Source organism: Typopeltis vanoorti, chromosome 4 (genome assembly GCF_054136105.1).
Source record: "Typopeltis vanoorti isolate ZY-2024b chromosome 4, IOZ_Tvanoo_1.0, whole genome shotgun sequence".
NCBI lineage: Eukaryota > Metazoa > Arthropoda > Arachnida > Uropygi > Thelyphonidae > Typopeltis > Typopeltis vanoorti.
In genome coordinates this window covers 88992236-89009446 of record NC_143552.1, presented here as the reverse complement: position 1 = coordinate 89009446, position 17211 = coordinate 88992236, and the positions used below count along the sequence as shown (strand labels likewise).

Sequence of the window (17211 nt, the reverse complement as noted above, 5' to 3'; positions counted from 1 at the left end):
ACCCATGAACTAGCATCCAATTGCTCTCACTTCTGTTCTCTCTAAAATTACGGAGTGGGTCATCAGCAACCAACGCTTAAACCACATAGAGACATACCAACTAATCACTGATCGGCAGTATGAATTCCACCACTTGTGATCTACAGATTATCTTCTTGCTTTCACTGCCCAACTCTAGTCTCAAGGCATGGAAAAATTTGGAGAAAATCATGTGGTTGCCCTCGACATTTCAAAGGCATCTGATCAGGTTTGGCACACAGGGGCATACTCAACAAACTGCCATCCTATGGTCTGCCTCCACACTCTGCAAATGGATCACCAACTTTCTCACTGGTCACTTGCTATGTATCACAGTGAACTGTTTCCTCTCCTCAAATTTCCCCACCAATGCAGAAATACCCCAGGGTTCTGTTCTTTCACCCACTCTCCTCCTCTTGTCTAAATGACCTGCTTTTGCAGACTTCTAATCCTATCCATAGTTTTGTCAATGACAGTACACTCTATTCCTCCTTTCCATTTGAAAAACCTTGTAATGCTCAAGTATTAGAATTCTCGAGATCTACCATGACCAATGACTGGAACTCAGATCTCCTGGCTATATCCCAATGGGATCTCTCGCAAGAAAGAGTTTATATCTCTCTCCCTTACCTTAGCTGATAAAGCTACACAAAGCGCAAATCTGCCCAGCCATGGAATATTGCTCCCATATATGGGGTGGTGTACCAAAATCCTCTCTAAGATTGCTTGATTCTATCCAGAAGAGGGCAATCCAGCTAATTAATGATCCCGCTCTCACAGATGTTCAGTTTCTGCCTTGTGTCTCTTCTACAGATATTTTCATGGACAGTGCTCTGAAGAATTGTCCGCTATTATTCCTTCACTCTCCTCCAAAATCATTAAAACAAGAGCCACAACTAACAAACACCCTTTTACAGTGCATCCTGAAACCCACCAAACCAACTTCATTGCCTCCTCTTTCATTCCATCTACTTTTTGTCCTTTCGAAAAGTCTCCCCCAAAGACTACAACCCTCAGCTGTTCAAGCAAAATGTGAACAGATTCCTCTTTCCTTCTATTCTTCTATCCCACACATGCACAGCACTAATGTGCTATAGGTCCTGTGATCTTTTGTGTGTGCGTGTGTGATATATATATAAAAAAAAATTACCTCCAGCCTCTCCTGAAAAAAACAGATCACATAAACGGCTTCCTCCACCTCTAGAAAACTATGCTTTCTCTACCATTCAAGATGTTTTTTTTTTCACCACATCCAGCTACTTAATTATACAAATCCCAAATCTGCTCATTCTTAGAATAATCTAAGCACTCATAGATGATCCTTCTCTTATAGCTGTAACACTGTTTTGACTCTGTCTCTCTTCTATTAGTACGTCCAGTGAGCATTTGGGTGCAGGAAGGGTAATGAGAAAGAGCAATTGTAAGGTGTGGAGGAGTCACATCTAAGAAATGGTATTAGTGGGACTTGTTACAGACCCAGCACATAGGATTACCTGGTCACTGAGAACACTCTAACACACAGAGATAAACAGATTATTATTCCTCTTTAGAAGGCCTTAACATCTGGATTACTGTACACACAGGTTGCCTGGGTTTCTTGGATATGTGGATGAGGTGGAGCAGATTCAGTGGCGAGTAACCAAGATGGTGGCAGGTCTGTGTAATGTTTCATATGAGGAGAGATTTGTTGGTTACAGAGGCTAGTTGATCAGCAGATAAGGGAAATATGGTAGAGACATATAAGCTGTTTGGGGTGGGAGAGGGCTATAGGATTGATATGGAGAACATATTTCAGTACATGAATAATGTGAGGAAAACTAGAGGTCATCCATAGAAATTGAGCAAGAGTATGGTTATCAGAAGGAGTAGCCATAGTATTCAACACAAAATACGAGGCTAATCTTCTTGAATGGCAGTCAGTCTCAAGTAGAGTAATGTGGGCAAATATGAGAATGGGGAACTGGACAATGAGACTTATTTGTGCCTATGGTCCCACAGAAGGTTCTACTAAGGTAGAAGTGGAGGAATTTTTTGAGGCTTTAGAAAAAGCAACTGACACAATGAAAAATGAAAAGCTGATCCTTGTTGGGGATCTAAATAGCAGAGTAGGAAATGATTGTGAGACATACAAAAATATTTTGAGAAAATTTGGAGAAAAGAGCAAAGCTAATAATAATAATGGCAAATATCTGTTGGATTTCTGCTCAGGACATGGACTGGTTATTACTAACACCATGTTCCAACATAAAAATGTGCACAAATTCACATGCAGAGAAGAGGCTAGGAATAAGAAAAGTCTCATTGACTATGTTATTGTTGATAGTGATGTTTTCTCCCTTGTGCAGGACACCAGAGTGTACAGAGGATTTGAAATTGGAAGTGATCACTATTTAGTCTTGAGCAGGATAAAATTGAATTTCATATTGAAAAGAATAACATGTAAGAAAGTTTTAAAGCGAATAAAAGTTGAGCAGCTCTCAGATGTGAGCTGTAGACTAAAATACACAAAGATTATTGAAGAAAAAATGAAAGAGTTTGAGAACAGGAACCAAACCTTGGAGATTCAGTGGCAAACTCTGAAGAAAACATTGATTGATTCTGCCAGAGAGGCATGTGGTGAGGTTGTCTGTAAGGATAAAAAAATCAGAACTCCATGGTGGACACAGGAAGTTAAAGAGGCAGTGAAGGAAAAGAAGAAAGCATACCAAAAGTTCCTGTCAAATAAGTCAGCTTGTGCTCTTAGAGAATACAGAGACAAATGCAAGAATGCTAAACACTGTGTAAAACTAGCTAAACAAAAGTCATGGGAAGATTTTGGCAAGAATATAGAAAATAAATATCAAGAAGGTGGCAAAATATTCTGGAGGTTGTTGAAAAAGCTTAAGAATGGAGGAAAGAGTGCTATAAAAGGAATTAGAGATGATAAAGGTGACATGAAAATGGGAGAAAAAGATATCCTTGAAGTATGGAGTAATTACTTTGAAAAACTGCTAAATGAAACAAACAGTGATGACAGCACAGTGGTAAAAAACACTGACCAGGCATGCAGTCAGGAATACATATCCATACTTGAAGTAGAAAAAGCCATCAAAGGCTTGAAATGTGGAAAGGCAGCAGGAGTAGATGATATTCGACCAGAAATGCTGAAGTATGGTGGTATAAGAGTCTTACAGTGGCTGCACTGCATAGTTCAGAAAGCCTGGACAGAGGGACGAATTCCCGATGATTGGAGTAGAGCTCTCATAGTACCCATATACAAAAAGGGAAATAAAACTGCATGTGAGAATTACAGAGGTATTTCCCTACTGAGTGTTCCTGGCAAGATCTATGCAAGTATACTTGAGAAACGGTTGAGAAGAATTGTGGAAGAAAAGCTTGGTGAAGAACAAGCTGGATTCAGGCCAAATAGATGCTGTCAGGATCAGATCTTTACTTTACGACAAATAGTCAAGAAAGCATGGGAATATAACAAAAATCTGCATTTAAGCTTTGTCGATCTGGAAAAGGCATATGACAAGGTGCCAAGAGAGAAGCTATTCTATACGCTGCAGTTATATGGTGTCAATGGGGCATTATATCAAGCAATACTTAGTCTTTATTTGAGTTGTAAGTCAGCAGTTAGAATTGAAGGAAGTATAGGAACATGGTTTAATGTTAAATCTGGTGTGAGACAAGGATGTACATTATCCCCTCTGTTATTCATTATCTATATGGATCACATTATGAAGGAAAGTGGTATTAAACATGATATCAAAATTGGAGATGTTAATGTCAGCTCTTTGCTTTATGCGGATGATGTTATACTTCTAAATAAATCCGCTACAAGTCTGCAAGATTCTCTGACTAAATTGAATAGCTGTTGTAATAGATATGGTATGAAGGTCAGCAATAAAAAGACAAAGACAATGAAAATAGGCAGAATCATTGAAAATGTCAACTGTGTTGTGAATGGAGAACCTGTGGAACAAGTAAAACATTTCAGCTATTTAGGCACGATTTTTACTGAAGATGGTAAATTAAATATAGAAATAGACAACAGAATCAGCAAAGCTGGTATGGTGGGAAGTCAATTGAATAAATTCATATGGAATAAGAGAGAAATTAGTCAGAACACTAAATTAGCTGTATACAAGACAGTGTTCAAACCAGTTTTAAGTTATGGATCTGAGAGCTGGGTCAGAAGTAAAACACTTGACCAAAGACTAGAGACCACAGATATGAGAGTCCTGAGAAAGATTATAGGTGTGAACAGATGGCATCAATGGCAGTATCATATTAAAAATGAGGATATTAGGAAAGAACTTGACATTGTCAGCATCCAGGAATGCGTTAGCAGAGCTAATCTCAGGTGGTATGGTCACTTAAACAGAATGGGTAAAGAAAGATTACCAAAACAAGTGTTCTCTGCCAGGTTGGCAGCAAAACGACCCAGAGGAAGACCAAGATGTAGGTGGATTGATACGGTACAAAGTGCTTTAGATGATAGAAATATAAGATCTGATAATGTTGGAGTGTTGACAAGTAACAGACTGATTTGGAGGAAAATTGTAGATAGGAAATTAATAATGATGTAATTTTTTTCATGTAGTACTATGATATCCTGTACACCCCTTGAGGGTACATGGCAGGAATTTGATTATGATGTATGGTTATCAAGGGCAAGGGATTAGATTTATGTTAATAAATCTAATCCCATGTTAATGAGTGGAATGGATTACCAGAGTCGGTGATGTATGCTTTTTGTGTGATGATTAATATTTACCCAATGGACCTCCCATGATGAGTCCACTATTACATATGGAAGCACCCATATGTAATAGTAATAAACATTTTATAATTCACAGTGAAACACCAAAATGCAGAGCAATGATGTCATAAATAAATTGAGTTGACAAATACTGTGCATTCGTTAATTCAGGGAAGCATAATATTGCTAAAACTGTTGTATGAGTGAATGCAGCATTGTATAAACGGTCATAATTGGAAAGTCATATGGGTGGATCATTATAAAGCGAAGTATTACTGTATGTTTGTATGTATGTATGCGTATACATATATAACCATGTGCATGGCCTTATACGAGGGTGGTCCCATAAGTTTCCGATCTGAACTTTTAGAAGTGATAGAAAGAAAACAAATGCGTCACTTTTCAACATAATCTCCCTTTACTTCAACACACTTTTCAGCTTTGAATTAACATTTCTATGCCCTTAAAAAAAATAGTCTGTACTTTTCTCTAAAAAATGGTCTAAAACTTCATCTTTCACCTCTTTGTCATCTGCAAATTTTCTTCCTCGAAGGTCTTGATTCAGTTTCGAGAAGAGGTAGTAGTCACTGGGTGCTAGATCTAGGCTGTAGGGTGGGTGTTATCTCCTGGAAGCCATAATCCTTTACTGCAGCCTTTGCAATAATAGCCATATGGACTAGAGCACTGTCATGAAGCAGGCGAATGCCTGATGACTAAGCATTCCTCGTCTCTTCTCCTTTATGGTGTCACGCAGTTTGTGCATGAGTGAAGCATGATATTCTGCATTCACATTGGTATTCCTTTCCTTGAAGTCAATCAAGAGAATTCCTTGGCAATCCCAAAAGATTGTTGCCATGATCTTCATTTCACACAAATTATGGAGACTAAAACCATGTTAGAAATAATAAATTTAATTTCCTGATGTTTCAACCTTCATATTAAGGTCATCATCTGGAATATACATATATATATATATATACACACACACACACAGAGACAGGCTATATTACATTTCAAACAGAATGCCAAAGAGAGAATGATTTGATCAACGATTATTCTAATGGCCTGACTTCTAGTGGGAAAAAAAATCACCAAAGCTATATTCTATTTATAACATTATCAGAGAACAAATTCATACAGATAATTTTATTACAGCAAAAGTGGTGTCCTAATTTAACATGAGAGTTGTTATATTAGAGATAAGATCCTGGATTACTTACAGTAATCCAGGATCTTATCAACTGTTTATAATCAACTCTTAGCAGGAAAGGTTATGTGGGTAGAATATGTACCTTCCATATTCTTGGGATTTTTAGACCATCATTATTGTTAACATTAGGGTGGCTGATAAGAATTTCACAGGCCTCGTTAAATTTGCCTTCATACCACGTTTTGATGCGACATAAACAAGGTCCCTTTCCAGTCAATTCTACGTAGAGTATTCAGGGCATGATCAGAAAGGCTGGATTTATCAGTCATTAAATTTAATGTGCTGTTTATGTTCCTTTTTTTTAGATAGGAATTGTGCATCCTGTTTCACCTATATAGGGCAAATTACAGGTACAATGAATACGATATACTCCAGGGTGGCTCAGCAGAGGAGGTGGATCCTTGGATGAGTTGAGTAAGTTCTTTAATTTTCCAGGTTTAAAGGTGGCATTAAGGTTGTATTTTTGTAGTGTTCTGTTTATCTGATATCCCTTTAATGTATGAATGGTTACTGTTTTATTGTAATCTAGTTTATTTATGTTTTTAAGCGAGGTCTTATGAAGAATTTTGTTGGTAGCATGTTGGTTGTAGCCATTTTTCAGGAAGGTATTACTGATAACTTTTAATTCATGTTTAAGTGCTTGTTCACTGGAGCAAGGACACCTAATTTTTGTGTTGGGTGGTGGTAGGAGTTTATGTGTATATATTGACCAGTATGTGTAGGCTTACAATAAACAATGAAGGGAAGACTGCCAGAAGGAAGGCGTGTGACAAGTGTATCTAGAAAGAGAAGTGAGTTCTGACTTTTAATTTCAATTCCGAATTGTATGTGTTTGTGTTTATTTCAGTGGCTGAAAAAAAGTGTAATGTCTGGTGGCAATGGGACCAGACAGTGATAGCATCATTAATGTATCTAAGCCAGACTTTGAATTTTAAAGTAAAGCAATCTAGAGCACATTGCCTCAAAGCTTCCATATAAAAGTTAGCAACTGGGGGGGGGGACGGTGAACCCATGGCTGTGTTTTCTTTTTGTAGGTAGTGTTTTGTCACACTAAATAGCCAGAACATCATATATGTGCAAAGAGTGCCGTGATATCAGGCAGGAATTTGTCCCATAAAAGAAGAATTGTGTTATTGATTTGGGCATTTGAAGAGAGCAAAGATGTCAAAACTAATTAAAAAATCATTTTCTTTTTTGATGTCTTTAATTTTGTTTACAATGTGTTGTGTGTTTTTAATATAGGACGGGGAATGACCTACCAGCTCCTTGAATCTTGGGTAAACTGTAAATTCTCAGGAATAAGCGTAGTGCAGAATTAGTTTTTAAATGTATTCCCTTTTGGGAGGAGGATCATAATAAAGGACCATGGTTTCATCTCTGGTGACAATGGATTCCAGTACTTCTCTCTGATTCCCTTGGCAAAGCTCTAAACACTTGCAGGAACAAATCACACAATACTCCAGAATTGAAAAGAGAAATCTGGGCACCCACCTTGTCCTGACCTACGTCATGTGAAGCTTCTCATTAATGATGCAAAAGACAGTTATTATAGAAAGCCCCAACCTTGCTGATATCTCTCTCTGAGCTTCAGCCGTCTGTCATTGAGCAGTTCCTCCTCTCAGTCATCACTTCCACAGGGAGACCATCACGAGGATCATCTTTAATGCTCTCTCCCTAAGCAAAATGTTTAACCCATTCCTTCATGGTGGAATGTGAAGGAAGCTTCCCAATAAACACCATCCAATCGATGCTTGATAGCACTTGGAGAAAGCCCTTCTTTGATGAAAAACTTTATCACAGTGTGGTACTCAATTTTTAACATTACAGCCACTTAGCTTTGCCATGTGTTAGTCAAACAAGTGCTTCCAACTGAATGATGCAGGTAGAGTACATACAACACCACCGCTCGCAGGTCTTTCGTTACCTCTTTTATACCAATATTATGTGTTTTCTCATTTTCACTCTTCCATACATATCTTGAATTCTCTCAACTTCATTCTGCATCTATTTCATCTCTTGCCTCATCTTAACCAACCCAACTTTCGAATCTCGCATCACATTTTCGCTCTCATTCATTCTTTCAAATTTCCAAATCTTGCTTCACATTTTCGCTCTCATTCATTCTCTCAATTTTGTTGCCAGCCATGCTCACTTGTTCACAATCAATGCTGCTCGCCACCTTATCTTTAACTGCACTTTGTTTTTTTAACTTCCGCGTGATTTGTTCATTAATTCAACCCTTTTATCTCTTCTGGGTCTGCCTACTCAAGACATTTTAATTAATGTTTGTCGTTGGGCTTGATTCTGGGGAGTAGAGTGATTCTGCTTGGTGGTATGTTTTGCCTATCACTGGTAGAGCCACTGATGAGAGTTTGATGAGTTTATTAGTAGTGATCCAATCACTCAATGAGATTTAGAACAATCTTGTAGATCTCTCAGTTTTTGGAGAAGTAACCACTGCACTTTGATGTTCATATTTGGGCTGGCTTGCTTTCTGGAGAGAGTAGAGCGATTCTGCTCAGCAAGAGACTTTTGCCGATCACTGAGTGGAGCCAGAGTTGAGTTTTCTGCACTAGAATAATTCAAGTTAGGTGCAATGATACAGAAATAGTATATATTAAAGATCCAACATTATTTCAAAGCCAAATATATGCAGAAACTATGACAGTTTCATAATTTGACCAAAGAGCTTAGTTGCCTTAGTTAGCAACTACTTAAAAGAACGCGACCACTGTCCAAGCATCTGCATATTCACCTTTTATTAGTGCATTTAATAAACGTTCCAGCTGTTTCAAACCAGTTTAAAATATACAAATAGCCTGATCCAAGCATAAGCAAACAAAGTTTGCACTTCATGTGCAAACTTTGTTGGCTTATACTTGAATAAAGCATTTAACAAGAATGCAATTTCTTGGCCAGCTTAATTTAATGAAAATATTTCACTTTAATGATTGGAAAATAAAGCTCATTACTTCATGGGCTGAGGAAACTTTTTTTTCCCACATTCAAGTTTTTTTTTCTCTCTCTCTTCCAAATCAACATATTTTACCTATAATTTCAATACTATATCATAAAATAACCTGTTAATACATTTCAGATAACATTATGTTCTTTTAATATCTATAATAAATTTAGTTTGTGTGTGTGTCATCATTAAGAAGAAATCTTGGTAATTGCAACAGTTCTGTTAGCTTATAAAAAAATAAAAATAAAAAATAAATAAAAAAAGACATACTCACATTTGATTTCCAGTTATCATATTTCCTCTGGAAATGATTATATCTAAATTCATTCAAATTTAGTGTTCCAGAAATTTTCATTTTTGGCAGTTTTTTTTATTCAAGACAAATTCTCATGATTTATTATATATCTAATCATCACAAATCTCTATTCAGCAGGATCTACAGCCAGTTTACAACTTTATATATATATATATATATATATATATATATATATATATATATATATATATATATATATAAGGGGGACCGGAAAGTAATCGATTTTTTGAACTACATTTTTAATATAAATTTTATTAAAGAACAAATTTATATTATTCAATTCTATAATTGCCATCATTAATTATAACCTTATTCCAACGATCTACTAAGTTTAGAATTCCTTTTTTGAAAAACGTTTTTTCTTTGGAGGCAAAAATTGATATCAAACTCCTTTGGACATCATCATGCGAACGGAAGGTTTTATTTCTTATGCTGTGTTCTAAGGACCTGAATAAGTGATAGTCACTAGGGGCAATATCTGGCGAATATGGAGGATGTGGCAGAAGTTCCAATCCTAACTGCCTAATTTTTTCTTGAGTCATTCTTGCAGAATGTGGTTTTGCATTATCTTGCTGCAAAATTACCCCTTCTCGATTGACAAGCGTAGGACGTTTGATTAACAGTGCTTGATGTAGTCGCTCTAATTATTCAAGTAGATGGCTGCTGTGATAGTCTTACCTTGTTCCATGAGTTCGTAATGAATAATTCCATGAATATCCCACCAAACGCACAACAGAACCTTTTGTGGATGAAGTCCATCTTTAGGCGTTGGAATTGGAGTTTGATTTGGAGAAAGCCACTGTTTTTTGCATTTATTATTCTTATACAGCACCCATTTTTCGTCACCAGTTACGACTCATTCCAAAAAGGGGTCATTTTGTTGTCTGGTCAACAATGAATTGCAAATCGCCCGTCTCTGTGCTTTATTGTTTTCTGACAGTTCATGCGGCACCCATACACCCTGTTTAAGAACCTTGCCACTCTTATGTAAGTACTCTTGGACAGTTGACCATGATGAATTAAGTTTCTCTGTAATTCTTGTATAGTTTGTTTAGGATTTGATTCAACGAGAGTCTTGAGAGCATCGTCATCTAGAGTAAGAGGTCTTCCAGATCGAGGACGATCAGAGATGAAAATTTTTTTCTGCAAATCTCCTAAACTATCGCTGACATTTGGTAGCCTTCAATACGTCTCCTTGAGTTGAGGAAATGATTTTGGTAGCCTTGGTAGCATTCTTTCCTTGGTGAAACAAAAACAGCATACAATGAAGTAAATGGTGCTCTTCAACTTTAAGTCTGCCATATTAAAAAAATACTCTACAATTAAAAAAAAACAGATTTTTTAAATAGAAAAGTAATGCTAATATTTAAATAAAAATCAAATTTAATAATTTATGTGTTATTTAAGAAAAAACAATCGGCTAAAAATGACCGGAAAGTAATCGATTAAAAATAATTGCTTACTTTCCGGTCCCCCTTATATATATATATATATAGTGTATGTGTGTGCATGTATATGTATATATATATATATATATACAGTCATCCCTCGACTTATGTCAGGGTTCTGTTCCATCCGGTAGGACCTAAGTTGATACATTAACTCAACAGAGTTATAGGGGTTAGGGACTTAACCGTAATAAGTATACAGTCATTTTAATTTTTAAACCTTATAAAACTGTACTTTACTGCCACTATAAAATAGGAGAATAATGACCCAAATCTTCCTCCACAATCATATCTTCATTACTTTCCCTATGTGAAGGACCATGTTGCGGCTCTTCTGGTGTAACCTTTGTTATTTTGATGAAAATGTCCCATGTGATTTGCTTATTCCTCTTCTTCTTTTCACCATAAATTTGTTTATAGCAAATAAACGCATCATGTACTTTCCTTTCTACTAATAAGTTACGTTCAACATTGGGGTCCATGTCATCAGCCATTTTGAGAATATTACTAACTGCAGAGAACATTTCTGCAAGATCCTTCACTGTGAATTGTTTAACTACCTCTTCCTTTTCTCCTCTTCTGCAACACTGTGTTCCTCCAGTTCGACTAATTCTTCATTGGTCAATTCTTCAGGGGCACTTTCTATAAGTTGAACTATGTTGTCATCATTCACTTTGAGATTCAGATTGTCTGCTAAGCCCACTATTTCTTTACTCAATTTACAAAAGTCATCATTTTTTTCAAAACTTCCAAAATCACGCACAAACCTTTTAAATGTCTTTTTCCAAATGCCACTCATACATTGAGAGGTCACTTCGTCCCAAGCCACAGCAATATTTTTAATAGCATGATAAATATTGAATACTTTCCAGAATTGCATGAGAGATTAATCATTTCCTTCATTAGCATAAATGGCTCGTAGAAAAAATTCTACATAGATAATAAGCCTTAAACACTGCAAGAACTCCCTGATCCATTGGTTGAATCAATGAAGTAATATTCAGAAGGAAAAAAATGACCTTGATCTTGGGGTGACAATCACCAATGTAAGGTGGATGACTTGTAGCATCCACCTTACATCGCAATTGAATTAATAAAATTTTAAATTCTACATTTTCTTTCACATAACAGCTTTCCATTTCACTTGCATAACAGTTAATTAAGGCATCCTCAAACAATTTTTGAATCATCCACGACTTCTTATTGCTCTGATATTAAACTGGAAGAGTAGGCTTCCAATGTTTTTGAAGGCTCGTGGATTCTCACTGTGCCATATCACAAATGGTTTCAGTTTATATCCAGCAACATTAGCCCCTAACAGAATTGTAATACGGTCTTTAAGGGCTTTGAAACCAGAACAAGGAGGTCTCATCCACATTAAATATTTGCTATGGCAAATAATTTTCCTGCATAATAATAATTTAATCCAATTTCTCTACAAACTCCTCGGCAGCCTTCTCATCAGCACTAGCAGATTCACCATACATTTTCACATTTATGCAGCACAAAATGCAGCTTGAATCTCATGAAGCAACCCGAAGAAGGGTTGAACTCAGAGTCATAATCAGGCCCTGCTTTCTCCTTCAACATGTTGAAGAAACTTAGTGCCTTAGCCGTTATGGTCCTAGTGCTAAGGAGTACGCACTTTAAGTTCAGATCCTCTATCCATGATGCAAGTAACTTTTCCATATCACTGACAGGACCTTGTCGTTGTTTCGTCACTATCGTCAAGTTAATGGAAGCAGATCCTTTCACAGCCTCTACGATTTTATCCTTATTTTTCAAAATGGTCGTTACTGTAGAATAAGATCATCCGAAGTAATGCGCGATCACACTGATGGGCTTAACAGCTTCATGTTGCTTTATAACTTGCAACTTCGTTTCAAGATCAATTGCTTGCCTCTTTTTCTGCGATTCTAGGCCATTTTAATTGGGCATGTATGGGCCATGTTGTATTATTTAACGATAAATACATAAATAACCTATTTCTCAAACATAAAATCAACAGAAGAACTGTTGAAGACAAATGCCTACTGCCAAGGGAGTTTGCTGCCGAATGCACTGTTACAACTGCACATGGTGCATTGTTGCTAAATAGACACCTTTTTTTTTACTTTAAGCTTGCTTGTGTCTTATTCAAAAGTATAGTCATAAATGTCATTTATTCCCTTATGGGATTACGGACATATCTTCAAGCAGACGTAACTCGAACAGACATAAGTCGAGGGATGACTGTATATATCCTACCCACAAAAGGTCACCAACCTATAACATACTAGGATGGTGGGTAGGCTAAGAACTAGATGATCCAGTTCTGCTCTAGAAACCAAATCTAGTACTCTTCAAGCCACTTGAGGTCTTCAAAATAAGCAGGGTAGTGGGTTTACGCTAGAAACAAACCTTATCAACCACCTAACAAACAATGACAAACAACCATGCCAAAATAGGATACAAAGCCTGTTGGCTGGAGCTGAGCATCCATCTGGCCAACTGAAGCAGATAAAGTATTTAGAAGTAGTCTGGTGAATACAGTACTGTTAATTATATTTCAGACTGAACCTTACAAAAATTAACTATCTAATTTGCTTAAATTATGTCCCAAATGATGAACAATTACTTTATTCATTTTCTTTTTAATTTGGAATGGACAATGAGATGATACAACATAATATTTTTCAATGATTCTATTAGGCCATGTAAACTCATTTCTGGGTGACCTAAAATAAATAACTATGGAAATAAACTTACAAAAGGAAAAATAACGTACATGAAACCATATTTTGATGAATAACTCATCACATCTTCAGAGTGAATGTATAACATCTGAATTGCTATGTGAAGCAAGAATGAAAATGTGACACTTCCAATGAGTCCAATGACTCATTGCATGCAGGTACTCTACTCCACTATAAACAACTCGCCATCTCTTCTACTTAATCCTCCAATTACTATTCCAAACTACCTACTGTCACCACCACCGACAGTATTTTTTGTCTGTAAATTGTATGTGTTCTCATGGCTGATTTTCCAGTATACGAGATAAAAAAAACTATAGTTTCCAGAAGGAAAAAATCCGGCTAAAAAACATAAAGCTTTCTATCATCGCAACAAGAACTGAACTCAAGTATTTTCCAATAAAAAGACACAATGTCTCGTTGTTCTTCCAATTGTGCTGTGAAGGCCTTTAATGCAACCATCTACTGCATAACTTCCACCTCTCCTGTTATAAAATGCAATCCACTTATCCAAATCTTTCTTCCTATGTATTTGGGCTATGATGTTGATTATTATCAGTATACATCTCAACTCTGCATACCTGGGTAACACAATCACTACCCTCTTCCTTCACTCTCTCTTCTGATGTGCAACTTCTGATTTTGTTTCTAAATATTTTACTACCCAGATGACACTTCCTTTTAGGTTATGTACTGTATCAACAGTACTAACTCATTTACATTGCGACTTCTCTTCAATGTCAGTTACACTGTCTATTTTCAATAGAATCTCCTCATAGCATTTTTGTTTTTGTTGTTGTTGAAACAGTATGTTTTTTTTTTTTTTTTAAATGCATAAAAGAGTGTCCAGCATTCATTATTAACTCTGTATGCTAGAAAATAAAGAACTGGAATAAAGAAAAAAAAATTGCACATGATGAAATATTCTAAAAGCCAACCAATCAACAGAACACAAGTCATTTGACAGCACCTACTTGGGTTGAAGAATAGACAGAAGAGTGTTTGTTCTGAAGAACAAATTGGAGAGATGGGCAAAGAAACTGGTGTTGAAAAGAAAGCTCTCTGAGAAGACTACTCATTATTATTATTATTACATGACACCTCCAAGGGGTCCAAAGACTAATCGAGGGAGGGCAAACACTCCACACCTCTCCAGCTACACCATTCAATCCACCAACTACAACTAACCGCAACTACCATCATCTACTGCCTATCACCACCAGTATTTTCACAGACAATCACAAACAACCATGCCCACAGCGGGATTTGAACCCACAACCTTTTGGCTGGAGAGCAGATATGCTAACTACTCGGCCAACCAGGCCAGCATGCTGCTCAAAAGCAGAAAGCTTTTACCCTTTTGTCTACTCACCATCAAGTTTCAATGGCATCCTGTGAATGTAAGAAAGTAGGGGGAGTGAAACCCTTTATTGATAATCAATCTCAATATACCTGAATTTTTAAAAAACTTGTGCAAAAAGCTTTAAAATGTCATTGTGAAAACATTCAAAATAACATTTTGCCTTTACATCCTTAACTGGTCTGCAATTTTGCATCAATTTTTTTTTTTTTTTAATTTAAAGAGACTGTTTACTAGGTATATATAGGTCTATATTATTAAGGCTTGTATTAACATTCTTTTCAAAGAGATCAGTCATCTCAGATTAAGGATATACTGGAATCTCTCTGTGAAAATTCATGTTAAGTGAAATGCTTAGACTGCTGCACTAGTTTTATTCCTTAAATAAAACTAAACGCTGATATTCCATTACTTCAAAGCTTATGGCAGCCAAAAGCTATAAAGATTTTAATGTACTGAAACTAGAAAAAAAAAAAAAGATTAAAAACTGTAATTTCATATTTTGTTGTTATAACAAATGCTGATTATAATACACAAAAAATATGCATCGATCAAAACATGATGTTCAATAACATATAATCATATGCTGTTGTTGACAATATGAATATTTCTTCCTTTGTGTTATCAAATTTCATTATAAACAGAACTTGCACGAAGATCTGGAATGTCACGCACTTACTCTTTGAACTTCCAGTATTGATTATAGCCAGGTTCACGACACAGAGTTCACTATGAATCAATGAAAGATCCATGAAAGAATCTGAGTACTAAACCTGCACAGGCACTATCGTGGGAGATACATTCTAATTATTCCTGTCATACTTCTCATTAACTTTTTTTAAGGAATGCATTCTATTCGTTTAACCCTTTTCATACAGAAATCGGCTCCTCTTCCTTGTTAATCACTTTTTTCTTAATATCTACATATGATCCTACTGCTTTCATTGCGAACGATAAATTTCAACGATAGGCTATACACTGTTTAATTTAAAATTAACTAATTTTATGAAATACGAAAAAGGGGCTGAACAATACCGCCATTTCTTTCTTGCAGTATTTCCCATACCATAAGTAACTGTAAACGAACCTTACTAGGAAAACAATACATACAAATATCAATTCTATACATAATATATATCAGTTAACAAGGAAGGTGCCACTAGTTAGCGGAATAAATCAACGGGAGAAAAGATCCATCACATACTTCTTTTAAGAAAGTAAATATATTATATAGCTCGTCTTGCATATCAGCAGCTAAATTTTCACTTTAAATTACGCTTTGTTTAATATTTACGGCAATTTCCCATGCATTATTTAAAACATTTACAATAAATAACACAACTGTATTTCCCAATTCCAAGATAACGGCACCAGTAAAACCATCTGACGGCAGAGAAGAAGAAAAAAGAAAGAAAAAAAAACTCAAATAATAAGGCTACGAACTCCCCATTAATTGTAAATAATTAGATACAATCATAAGCATTCAGAAATGTAGTGTATTAGCAATTTATAGACAGCACAAAAATTGGCAGATTCGACTTAGGCAAACGTTATGGCTGCAGATTTTCTGCTGAATCTCGTATAACTTGCGTTTTTTCTGTATAATTTCTTATTGATATAAGAAATAATTGTTTATACTTAGTTCTGCGGTAGTCAGATTGTGGATTGTGAATCATGGCTTTTCTTTATCGTATGAGTTTTTAGTAGCGAAGTTATGGCACGTACTAAGCAGAATGTGTTGTAAATTAGTGGATTGATTATTTGTAGTCGAGTTGTTATTGTGGTCAAGGAGCATTTACAGGAGGTTATGGCTGATTTATACCTAAGGTCCGAATAGTAAAACAAGAATGGGTTAAATGGATGAATAACACCATTAAGTTTGAGCTGCAAAAAAAATTTGTGGAGGGAATTTAAAGAAAGGGGTGACCTGCAGGCACACTAATGATATAAAGTGCGGGCCAGAAGGGTAACGAGTGTGGTAAAAAAAAGCAAAAGCGAATTATGAAAGGAAACTAGCTATGCAAGCAAAAGAGAATCCCAAACAGTTCTTTCAGTATGCTGCAAGCAAGAAAAAAACTGTACACGGCAAAATGATTTTAAGGAATGACGATGGTAAGGAGGTCACTGAATCAGTCGATATAGTGGAGTTACTGAGCGCGCCCTTTGCAAAAGTATATCAACCAGGTGGTAACATTTAAGAAATGAAGGAACCATTAGTTTATACTGGAATTGTGATGAATGAAGTGAAGGTGAATAGTCTATTACAGAACCTTAATGTGAATACATCTGTGGGATTGGATGGTATACTGGCACGGGTCTTGCGTGAAGCGGCTAAGGACTTATCAGTGCCCTTGACCATGTTGTTTAATCTGAGTCTCAGGTCTGGTTTAGTCCCGAAGGTGTGGAAAGAGG

The 17211-nt window shown here is 36.2% G+C and overlaps 1 protein-coding gene across 2 annotated transcripts in view; it reads right to left on the bottom strand.

Annotated features, from left to right (window-relative positions):
- Positions 1-16173, bottom strand: part of Tmem18 (transmembrane protein 18) — a 66719-nt gene extending 50546 nt beyond the window's left edge. Inside the window, exon 1 of one of the 2 annotated variants that reach the window (XM_090391898.1) lies at positions 16004-16173. In XM_090391898.1, coding sequence (XP_090248024.1) covers positions 16004-16045 — 42 coding nt within the window. In that variant the 5' untranslated portion in view covers positions 16046-16173. The other variant, XM_090391899.1, reaches the window with a different exon arrangement.
- Positions 16174-17211: the final 1038 nt, after the last annotated feature.